This window comes from Hemibagrus wyckioides, linkage group LG13, assembly GCF_019097595.1.
Source record: "Hemibagrus wyckioides isolate EC202008001 linkage group LG13, SWU_Hwy_1.0, whole genome shotgun sequence".
In the NCBI taxonomy this organism is placed as follows: Eukaryota; Metazoa; Chordata; class Actinopteri; order Siluriformes; family Bagridae; genus Hemibagrus; species Hemibagrus wyckioides.
Genome location: NC_080722.1, coordinates 6,494,181 through 6,506,462, shown reverse-complemented (window position 1 = coordinate 6,506,462; position 12,282 = coordinate 6,494,181). Strand labels below are relative to the sequence as shown.

At 39.9% G+C, this 12,282-nt stretch overlaps 1 protein-coding gene across 1 annotated transcript in view; it reads left to right on the top strand.

The window, feature by feature from the left end:
- fmn2b (formin 2b) overlaps positions 1-12,282 on the top strand; it is a 92,054-nt gene that overhangs the window by 30,198 nt on the left and 49,574 nt on the right. Inside the window, exons 7-8 of the mRNA XM_058406930.1 lie at positions 722-809; positions 10,494-10,555. Of these exons, the coding sequence (XP_058262913.1) occupies positions 722-809; positions 10,494-10,555 (150 nt within the window). The remainder of the gene's footprint in view (positions 1-721; positions 810-10,493; positions 10,556-12,282) is intronic.

Sequence of the window (12,282 nt, the reverse complement as noted above, 5' to 3'; positions counted from 1 at the left end):
TCTTTGCTCCAGGGGCTCTGTATCATGGCTGACCCTGTGCTCTGACCCCCAACCTCCAAGGATGGGATATGCGAAGAAAGAATTTTACTGTGCTGTAATGTATATGTGACAAATAAAGGCTAGTTTATTTATTATTTATTTGAGCAGCTGAGTGAAGTGAGAGTAGGAATCGGGTATCTATGATTTAGATGTAGCCTGATTGACAAGTGGATCAATGGATTGATCCAACCGAGCGGATCGTGTACTCGCATAAATGTGAATAAACCAACTGAGTCAATTAAGTGGAAGACTTTTATTTTTATTAATATGCAGAGCATTATAAATACTAGAAATACTAGTGCTGTAGGGAAATTACAAGTGATTTGTAACATTTACAGGTTTATTGTTAAGTATTTAAAAAGCGTTATGTGGTTGGATTGCAGAGTAAGGGGCATGTTCACCCCCCCCATTTTTCCAGTAAGGTATGTATTGAGTATGTTTAGTTAACATGGAGAGAATGAACACTGACCTAATGTCTCTCATCGTCATGGTTTGATACTAAATGCTGGTTTTTTTGCATGTGAAGGATGTCCGGTTAATGATCGGTCAGTGTTTATTTAGACTGATCAGTCTTTTCATGTGCACCAAGCACAACTTGAAGCCATGTATGCATGTTTGAAAATTATATACTTATCTTTATACAGGGTGCTTAGTTGCTAATTGTGTGTGTGTGTTGCTGTAGGTGGTGAAGCTGTTGAACAATAAGCGCTCTCAGGCAGTGGGGATTCTCATGTCCAGCCTCCACCTCGACATGAAGGACATCCAGCATGGTGAGTGTTGCACATAAAACGCAGCAACACAAACATGAATCATAAGCAAACGCTAAGCATAAATACTTCAAACGTCCGAAGCGCACACCAGGCGCAGAGGGCAATAAACATCTTCACAGACAGACAGAATATGATACACAAACAATAAATAACAGGTTAACATTAACACGTCAAGTAATAAACGCCCCTGCAGACACCGAGACATGGTGGGTACTAAAAGAGAATATAAACACGCGCAGGGTAAACAGTAAACAGATGATAAACATAGTTTGAGTGGTTAACGTTAGCGTCAGCACGGCCGGGTGTACGCATTGCTCGCACCGTCGGTCGAACCGTCTGTGGGAATCTTATTAGGAACAGCCACGATTGATCAAGTTTCTCACATGGGAAATCTGTGCCTGGTTAAAATGTGTGTTTTCTAAATAGCGCTTTTTGAAGGAAAAACCATGGCGTTGACGTAGCAAACGGATCAAAATGGATTTCATGAATTTCAGCCTTTTTGTAGTTATTAACTGGAAATAATGAATGATCACAGAATCTGGGTTATTCGGTTGGTTTCAGTCACTTTGACCCCTAAATGCCTTTGCTGGAAGAGAAGCAAAGTGTTCTTTGCTCCCTCTTTTTTTTTTAATTTGCTGTGATCTTTACTAAATATGGCCACGCTCCCTGCGTGGTCTGAGCCGTCGTCCGGGCTGTGACGTGCGTGGAAGCCGTGACCGTGTCTGGTCCATTCTGGGTGGTAGCGAGCGAGTTTCCTCTGTGTTATCTGCTGATGCTCAGATAGCTGCGGGACCGTGGGCAGACTCTGGGTACTCTGAGGGTAAACAGGATTATGAGATCCATATTTCTGATGAGAGGTTTAACAGAGTTCCTACCAGCAGCTCGGCAGTCTGTCTTTACTCAAGTTCGCCGGGTTGTTGTGTTTAGAAATGCTGCTTTGTGTTTGTACGTGGGAATTTAACACACACACACACACACCAGGACAATTTGGTATGTCTATAGAGCTACTTAATCACTTTTTAAATTATTATTATTATTATTATTTGCCTTTATTGAGATATTAGTAGTGGAATAATTTGCCATTTTTCTATTCATGACAGTGGATTGCTCAGCCTGTGTTTATCAGGGACTTGAAATGTCTCTGCTATTTAAATATTCTCACAGGGAACTATATTATAGATATAAATTGCATATAGCCTAAATGTAATTCTTAATTAAAGATATTTAGGGGGTATTTTTGGTGTAATTGTGTATTAAAGTATTTCCACCAAAGACATGCATGACTATTTAAATCCACACCAGAGTGTGATGATGCAGCGAGTTAAAAACCTCATGTTTTTAGTATGTTTAGTTTTTTGTAAATAAATTCATAACGTGGTTGTTACTTCAATGCAGATTTGTTTGTATAGCCCTTTCAACATCGGGTGCTTTACGGAAATGTATAAATTCAAAATGTATCCCTATTGAGCAATATAGTGGTGAGGAAAAACTCCATGTTATGAGAGTAACCTTGAGAGGAACCCGGGTGATGTGATCTGGGTAATCAGATCACTTCATGTGATGTGATTAGAAATTCACTTTTGTTGTTATTGTGTAGATGTCCAGATGTGAAAACGTTTTCTTAGATTTAAACCAAGATTAGTCATCTAATGTCCTCACATTTTTCATTCACATGTGTTGAACATGAGGAAAGTTATCATGGAAAGCAGTTACGCATATTACATATGCCATGTCACTGGTAGGAGTTTAAAAGCAGAATCCTGTGCTTGCAGTTTCACCATTGTCAAGGATGGATCCATCCATCCATCCATTGTCTATACCCGCTTTATTCCTAATTAGGGTCACAGGGATCTGCTGGAGCCTATCCCAGCACACACTGGGTGAAAGGCAGGGGTACACCCTGGACAGGTCGCCAGTCCATCACAGAGCCACATATACACGGACAACCCCACACACACACACACACACACACCTGTGGGCAATTTAGAATTACCAGTCAACCTAATGTACATGTTTTTGGATTGTGGGAGGAAACCGGAGTAAACCCACACAGGCATGGGGAGAACAAACTCCACACAGAAAGGCCCCTGCCTGTTCGAACCCAGGACTCGAACCCAGGACCTTCTTGCTGTGAGGCAACAGTGCTGCCCTTGTCAAGTGTTCACCCACCCAAAAAAAAAATTTTTTTTGGATAAAAGTTACAGCAATCACAATCAAAAACTCCTGGAGCCTTTCAATGCTCAACCATTGTTACTTTCATCCAGATAAGGAATTTGTTGTAACTGAACCCTTAACAAATTTTTTGTTCAAAACCCCGACTCTACACACACGATAATTTTTCAATCATTATTTTGAGAAATGCATTTTAAATGAAGTAAGACTGACGTTTCTATATTTCATAGCAGCCCCTAACTACTACCATGTGTTTAAAAAGCTAATGTGAATGCAGAGTGAAATAACCATGACCCCCACCCCCCACCCCACCCATGCATCTTCACTCTTCTCTGGTCTCCGAGCGTAGCGTGTAGCAGAGCTTTTCCCCCACAGTCACGTCGGGGTCGTGTGTTCGCGCAGACCTGCACACTTCCACACCATATGTGCGGGTGTGAGATTTGCCCAAGGTTTGCGGTTCGGCCGCATTATTCGGCAGAAGCCGAGGAGGACCTTAATAGACGCCTTTCAAGTCGCGGTAGCACACATCAAGCAGTGTTCCCGATCTTTAAAATTCCGTGAACAACCAGCGCTTTATCCAGCGCCTTCCTCTGTCTCTCGCTTCGCACGGTGACACGTTTCAGCCACGTGCCTTTTGATGTCTGAGTGCAAACATTTTGAAACGTTTTGAAACACGCTGAGAAAACGCGTCCCTCAGCAGGGAGCCATGTTTGGGAGTAGCATGAGTAGCTGCGGAGCAAGAAATCTGAAAGCAATATGCTCTCTCTGCCTCGCTCAGATATGTGGAGCCGTTGAGGGTTTGCCAAATAAACATGAATAAAAACCAAATGAACGGGGCGCTCTCGAGCTCTCACATCTGCTGCCATGGCAACAATCAGCAGCCTCTCGCTGCTATTTTTTTCTTGTAATCTAACGTTTTCCCAAATTGATGGATCGAATAAATCAATTCCTACCCATGGATGACCTTCTCTATTTTTGCTCATCACCTTTGACCTTTGACCGCTTAATTAACAAATTACAATCTCGTGAATCGTAGCGGTACGTTTTGTTGACTCGTCGTTTCCTCTTATTAGTGCTTTAAAGACGGTTCTCACAGCTCAGGAATTGTGAGAAGTGTCAGTAATGTTTAGGGAAAGTCCTGATTTGGTGCACGGACGCTTCCTGGACACTTCAGACCTCCCTAAAGACGTGCAGATAGTGGACACAGGACAGAGGCTTCCTCTTCCTTCTCCATCTCTCTCCAATGCACAGCACGACTCCTAGCGAGAAATGTTGTATATCTTACACTGGTGCCAGGGGAATTTGTACTTAATTTTCATCCAATCAATGTGTTTATACATCTCCTAACTCATCCACATGGTCTGGTTTGTTTCATATGGGCTCAGATCCGCGCAATCATATGATTCCTTTGTTAGACATCCAGTCTGACATTTCAGAGGAATTTCCCGCTTCTCTCTTCTGCGCTGCCTTTTGATGTCCTCCGATTATTGTGGTTGCCAGATTTTTCAGGCTGCAGAATTTTTTTTACCCCCACCATGTGTGTGAGGTAAGGTTCTCTGCAGACATTGTTTGGTTGAGATGGCTGTAGCCCGCTGGCCGTCCGTTTGTCTTCATCGTGGAGAATTTACTCGACTGGAAACAGAATATGACATCACCGAGTCCCTATGAGAAGCGAAGTCAGCTTGGTTTACTCTGAGCCGTCATCGACCATTTATTATACCTAAACATGCACAAAGATGTGGGATAAAGGTATTGGGCTAAAATATTTCTAATCCTGAACTTAAACATCATCCTAAACCAAACTGGAACAGCAAATGAAGAGCTTTTGAGGAGACCATGTGTTTCTTTTAAGCAACATTTTCTGAGTTGAGGTCTAGCAGAAGTTATTTCCACATGTCTGTATTATGACATTTGGATGCACACACACACACACACACACACACACACTGCTGTTTATCTCCTCCAATCGGAGAAATCTGCTGTCTGATTCCTATGTCAGTCTAGATTTTGTTGAAATTAGTTTATTTCAGTAAATCTCTTCCAAAATAATCACAATCTTGTGTAATGTTTCGAAAACATTTTCCCTTCAACACAGTTAGAGCTGCACAATAAAGGGGAAAACAATGCAATCAGGATATTGGACATCACCGTATGATCTGTGTCGTAAATGAAGATTAAAATTTGATCTTTTCTGGTCTGCTCAGGAGAACACTAATCCCAGTATTTCTCCCTTTAAAGCACATACTTGTGTTCAAAGTATAAGCAAGATTTAGCAAACTGCAAACCTTTTTTCTTTTATTTATTTATTTATTTTTTAAGAATTTCAGCCCATGGATCTGCTAGTTTAATAAATAAATATAGAAATAAATGCGTGTTAGCTCTGTGGTCATACTCTAATGACCTCATCTGCATGTGCATGTGCACGTACACACACACACACGTGCAGTGCTACATGTTGCAATTTCCCAATTTAAGCCAAAGTTCCTGATGTTTTCCTCAAAAAAAAAGGTTGCATGGTGATAAACCGGTAAAAATAGGGAAAAAATGACACCGCCTTTTTCCAGCTGACTCTGAATTTGGAGATGCTGTGCTGACCGTAGCCTCCACTTCTATTCCCGAGTCCTGTGTTTGGCTGACTGGAGTGGAACTCGATATGGTCTTCTGATGTTGTAGGGCATCTACAAGTCTGTGTGTTAGGAGATGCTTTTCTGCTCAACACGGGTGTACAGAGTGATGAGTCGAGTTGATCTCTCTCATCAGCATGGCTTTCCTTCCCCAGAGCTGATAGTCACTGGATTATTTTTTATAATATAATTGAAAACAATAATAGAAAATATTGTGAATCTACATATTAACTTAAAGACCTGCACATACATCATATACAAATAATCTGGTCAATTAATTCCTACCTAAATTTAACATTATTAAATTCAACATCATTTAAGCTTTACTGCTTTATTTCCATCCCATCCCTCTGTATATATCTCCCTCCTACATACAGCACTCTGAGATTTAGCCCTTTTGTTATTTTCAGTGAGTGTGTGCTTTTATCTGATGTGGCGTCCTAAAGGAGAACGGTATTTTGTTGTGCCATTCGGTCTTTCCGACTCTACGTCTGTCCTGTTAGCAGATGATTTTGATGTGCTCTAAATGTTTTTTTTTTTTTTTGCTCCCATGTCAGCTCCCTTTTCACATGTAACTGATTTAGTATGAAATTTGTAGCGACAGAGCGGCTACTCCTTCAGCCACTGAAAAACGACATTATCCTCCTCCTCTGCTCGCATCTGGAAACCAGGGGAAATTCACTTCATCTATCTGTCTCTAAAACACATGGGACTGAAAATGCAGTCCAACGTCTGAGGGCTTTAAACATCCAGCTGTGAGACTGAAGCCCAAAACATTGAAACGCTTATAAATATGAAGTGTTACTTCTGAAAATCCTGCAGGTTTAGCATGTGCTGATATTTTATTTTATTTTTTTTATAGGAAGTAAATCCCAGTGCTTTATTTACCTCTAATGACCTCCTGCTTCTTTTCTTTACTGGTTTGGGTTTCAGGCACTCCGGTACTAACTAAGTACGATAATCTCGCTCTCTCTCTCTCTCTCTCTCTCTCTCTCTCTCTATGTATATATATATATAATTAGTTTATCTATTCTGAGGATATTTTTATACATCTTTCCATTATCCGTGTAATAGAGTAAAAGGAATTTCTGGTCACTTCCTTACACAAAAGTGCTCGATTTGTCCAGCAAACCCACCAGATTACGCTTGTTACGTATAACCACAAATTCGCCCCACTGGAAGAATGAATTATATGGATTTAGATCTTTATTTACAAACACCTTGGACTGAAGAATTCGACAGCCTTAAACAAAAATCTTTCTCATAAACATTTATTGATGGAATTCAACATCTGGCTCTATAGACTTTCATTGTAACGGAGTTTCGTGTAAATGGATTTTCATTCTTTTCTGTGCAGGGAGCTTCTCTGCATATATATATATATATATATATATATATATATATATATATATATATATATATATATATATATATATATATATATATATATATATATATATGTGTGTATGTGTATATATGTATAAATGTGTATATAATGTATATATGTGTATATATTATGTGTATATATTATGTGTATATATGTATATATTATGTGTATATATGTATAAATGTGTATAATGTATATATGTGTATATATAAAATATAATTTCTCTGGTGATATCTATCTATATATATTTGTATGTATGTGTGTATGTATATATATATATATATATATATATATATATATATATATATATATATATATATATATATATATATATATATATATATATATATATATATATATATATATATATATATATATATGAATATGAGAGAGAATCCAGAAGTAGTTTATTTAAAAAATGAATGGATTTTTTTAACCTTAAGGTCATCATGCAAGTCAGAACCTGTGTGTCTGACTGACCATGCCAATCGTGACACAAACCCTAAGAACCTTTTCCTAGATGTGAGATTTGAAGCATCTCCTCCATGCTGCTCGTGTCAGCGTGTTGTATAAATGATCATTAGCGCGTTACTCATAGGGGGAATTTAAAAGCTAGTACACATACTCGTAGAGGTCGCAGCCAGAGAAACTGCGGTAGTAATTTCACTCTGATTTGTTTGGAGAGCGTCCATTTCCCCCTGCAGCCAAACTCGGAGGCTTACATTAAAGCCCCATCCTAATTGATGCCTGAGCCCATCTCCTCCCTCTGTTTAAATCTGGCCCGACAAGATGGGAGAAAGATGCCGTTTTCAGGGTGGCTTTTGTATGCGTGTCAGATTTTGGCCCATTAGCCTTACAAACGGATTCACTAAAGTCGTTTTTATCCCCCAAACGCCTGTCAGCGACTCCACTTTTATCACGGGAAGTGAAAATAAACACATGCTCAGTGCAATAAGTTGCCCCCCCCCTGTTTTCTTTCTTTCTTTTCTCTTTTTTTTTTTCTTTAAAAAAGACTGAATTTTCAATCTATGACTGAATTTCAATTGAACGTGTGCAATATACGTATTTATTTACTTGGATTTTGTAGACTCAGTTAGCAATCATCTCACACACTTAACATCTTACACAATGTCTCCAGTGTGAATGTTTGCAGTTAGTGTGCTTTTCTCAGCTATTTTGTGTGTGTGTGTGTGAGAGAGAGAGAGAGAGCGCTTGAATGTAACAGTATATCTCAGATTAAACAATCCACAGCTCCAGCCCTGTTTGTGTTCAAACATTTACTTTTAAAGGATTACAGTTTTGGGCGCCAGATCCAGAACGCAGAGACACAAAGGCGGCGACGCACTTCAGCACTCGCTCTCTGTAACCTGACAGTCTTACACACACACACTCATTTCCTCACTTGTTCTCTCTCCCTCTCTCTCTCATTTTTTTTTCTCTCATTTCCCCTGATCCTTCACCCTCTGACTCAATCTTTAAGAGAGTATTAATGGAAGTCAAATTTTAAAGATCATAATTATCTGTTTATAATTATACCAAATTCTCTACTATCCTACGCTTCATTATTGTGTACTTGCTTTTCCGTCACAAAAAAAAGGGTTTGATTTAAGACTTTGAGAGATTGTAAATCCATTGCAGTGAACCGCGTAGTGTCTGGAGGGTCTCCAACCTGTGTGTACACACACACACACACACACACACACACATCCTTATTAAGTCTTAAGTCGCTTAAGGTGCAATAAGTAGATGCTCCTGACACCCCAGACCGAGGAAAAGAAGGGGGGGATGTTGCAGGCAAATTTAGTTAATTACGCCCGACTCATCAGTGCTTATTAAGCTGCTTAACAGAGTGCAGCGGGGAGGTGAGGGGTCTGCGCCCCTGCTGCAGTGGGTGGCACTCAACCCCGTGGGAATAGGAAAGAAATATGCTCAGATCTGCCCTTAAGCACGGCTTTTAGCGCTCTGAGGTTTGACCCCAAACTGAACAGTGTGTGTGGGTGTGCACCATAGTAATGTTCTGTCCAGGCTCTGCTGCTGTCTGAATTGACATTATTGAGACTTGTATATTCTTGTAAGAATAGCTGTGTTTGTTTTTTAGTGTAATCTTAATCTGAAAAGTGTATGTCTAATCTGTAGCGTGGGTTTAGTTTCAGCAACCAACTCCAAACTGACGTGGTCTAACTGCAGTTGATGTTCAGGAAAATTCCTTATAATATAAAATTGAAATTCAACTCTACAAGTCTTAAACTGGAGCTGTAAAGCTCTCCAAAGAACTAAGGTAGTTTTATTCATTTTATTTTATTGTGGATTTTATTCACAAGTGCTCTTAGACATCCTTTATAAGTGACTGGAGTAAACAGGTTTGTTCTTTTCTCAATACAAGGAAAAATTTTAAATGCTGTCTGTGGTAAACACACACTCTCTCTCTCACACACACACACACACACACACACACACACACACACACACGCGCACACACACACACACACACAGACAGACAGACAAAATATTGGGAAATGCTGGATTGTTCCTTTTAAGCTTGCACCAGTCTTCTGCATGTCTTTCTTTTCATTTCCCCATTCATCAATTCTCTATTCTTTTCCTCTTCTTTGCCAAATATTTATTTATATTTTGGTGAACTCGTGATTTAGTTCTGTCACTTTAAGAATTTATTTCTGGTTACTGAGAAACGTGTGTGTGTGTGTGGGGCTGTGTGTATATCTCTGTCTGTGTGTGAGTGTGCATCTCTCTCTGTCTGTTATTAAAGAACTGAACTGAAGATGAGCGTGTATAATCGAGTCCTTGGTAATATTTCAACCAACTGGTATTTGCAGCTTAAATCTCTTCTTTAAGCCTATCTGAATGCTGAGAAGCCGTGTGCTGAATTTTGATAGACGAGTCTGTTCAGCAGTGTGTGATTTGGCACATCGTATTTTCTGTATTCTGTCAAATATGTCCGTCTTTTACTGCGACTTTTAATCACATTAGTTCAAAAAATCGTTTTACAATCCACTGTTATGATTCAACAAAATATGACTTGAATGAATGACGCATTATGCAAACATACACATTCACAAATGAAGGAGAGGGAAAACATATCGTTTTATTTAAAACTTGAATAAAAAGTTCAGTATCACAGGATCCCAAATAGATTTAATTGTATAGCCCTTAACTGTGGTCATAAATGTGGTATGGGGATGTGGTAGCTTAGTGTCTAAAGTGTTGGGCTTCTGATCAGAGCTCAAATCCCAGGTCCACCAATCTGCCACTGCTGGGCCTCTGAGCAAGGCCCTTAACCCTAAATAGCTCAGTTGTATAAAATGAGAGAAACTGTAAGTCACTCTGGATAAGGGTGTGCGCCTAAATGTAATAAGTCATGTGATTTACGCCAAGCCTGTAATATCTGCTGTTTATCAATCCTTGTAAGATTCCCGTCAGATTCCTGCCCCTCACTAACTTTCTATTTTTTTTCTCTTTATCTCATTTTTCTCTCCACTGCAGCAATTCTAAACCTGGACAACACCGTGGTGGACCTCGAGACGTTACAAGCTCTGTATGAGAACGTAAGCTCTCACTGCTTTACACCTGCCCATGTTTCTCTCTCAGCCCACGCTGGCTTTGTTTATTCACTGTCTTTAGATTTGATTGGTGAGAGTAATGAGTGTATCTAATGATTAACGATTATTTACCGCCCAAATCGGATTTGCACGATGGTTTGTACTGCTTCTCTGATGCAACACGATTCAATTCGGTCTTCTCAGCATTTAATCCTGTAAGTGTAGGGTGTTTTGTAAAGGCAGGGCTGGTCGAGTGTTTATGAACCTAGTGTTGATATGTAGTATAGAGCGGCAGTCCTGAGTTGCCTAGCAACACGTCTATTCACGTGACTATAAAAGGACAAATAATGAATTTTGATTTTTTTGAAGATTTACATCTGAGATGATAGAGGAAGATAGTGGCTCATGAGCAGGGAAAGAGAAAAGCCTTCTCAGGAATGTTCAAGACCTGATGAAGCAAAAGCTATAAGGAATCTTGAAAGCAAAGCTTGTCATGAGATAGTATACGTTCGGTCACCGCTGCACTAGCCAATCACAGATGTTTTAAGTATTTAAGTAGTCTTTGTCACTTTCTTCACATATACCATACTTGGAGGGTTGGGGTCAGAGTGCTGGGATAGCTGTGATGCAGCGCTCCTGGAGCAGGGAGGGTTAAGGGCCTCGCTCAAGGACCCAGCGGTTGCATCTTGGCAGTGCTGGGGCTTGAACCCCCTCGATCGTCTGATAAACAACCCAGAACTGCTCATGTATATGGAAGAGGACAGATGGCACTTTCTTTGGCGTGTGTTATGCTGCTCTGATGCAGCATGAGGAGCAGTTTGAAAAGATATCTTCATGGCTGACTTCATGCGTCTCAGAGGAAGCCTTTACCCCACCTTACTGCAGTTTTCGTCGTGTTCATTCCGTTCAGTTCATTTTGAGTTGACTGTTTGGTGGGAATGAACAAATGACCAAATAAGCAGAAATAAGAACGGGATTAATCTAGCTAGCTGATGTTACTGCTGCATTTCCTCCAAAATCTCATCAGATCATATACAGTACATAATATCCTGATATTTCTTCTGGGCAGGCTCACTGTAGTTCCTTATCAAAGCTTCACAAAAGAAGTTTGTTCCAGTGTCATTCTTCACAATCAGTGTTGGCCTCAACCACACAACTGCTTTGGCTCAAAGAGCAGCTGTTCACAATGCAGCACAGAAGAGCCAACATGGAGGAGTCTTTAATGTTGATCATTCTGCACTTTGGGAGATAAGATTTATTATTGTAAGTCAACAAGATTTCTACTTCAGCCTTGTTTTGTTGTGCTTCAGCAGCTCCTTAGGCGTCTGCCCAATGGAAAATTTCACTCTGGCCAAATTTATTTGAAACCTTTTCATCGCCTTGGCTCTCTGGGCTTTAGGAGCTAACTGTGAAGCTTTATGACTCTTATCACTTCAGGTTTCTGTTTCAGGTTGTTGTATAAGCCATTATAGCTGCGCTAATATTGTTTCCTGCTGATATCACAGCAACCACTAACCTCATATAGGAATAACAAAAACAACAGCAACCCACTGTAAAAGGGTGGAGTTTTCCTTTTAAACGCATCTCTACCACGAGCTTTTCAAAATGCTTCGGGAACAGCTGGCATGGTAATGTTTTTAATGAATAAAAATCTATGATCTAGTCTTCCCAAAAATGCCCATATCCAGCACTTTATTCCAGTTAATTATATTTATTTGAGTTGTCATTTCTTC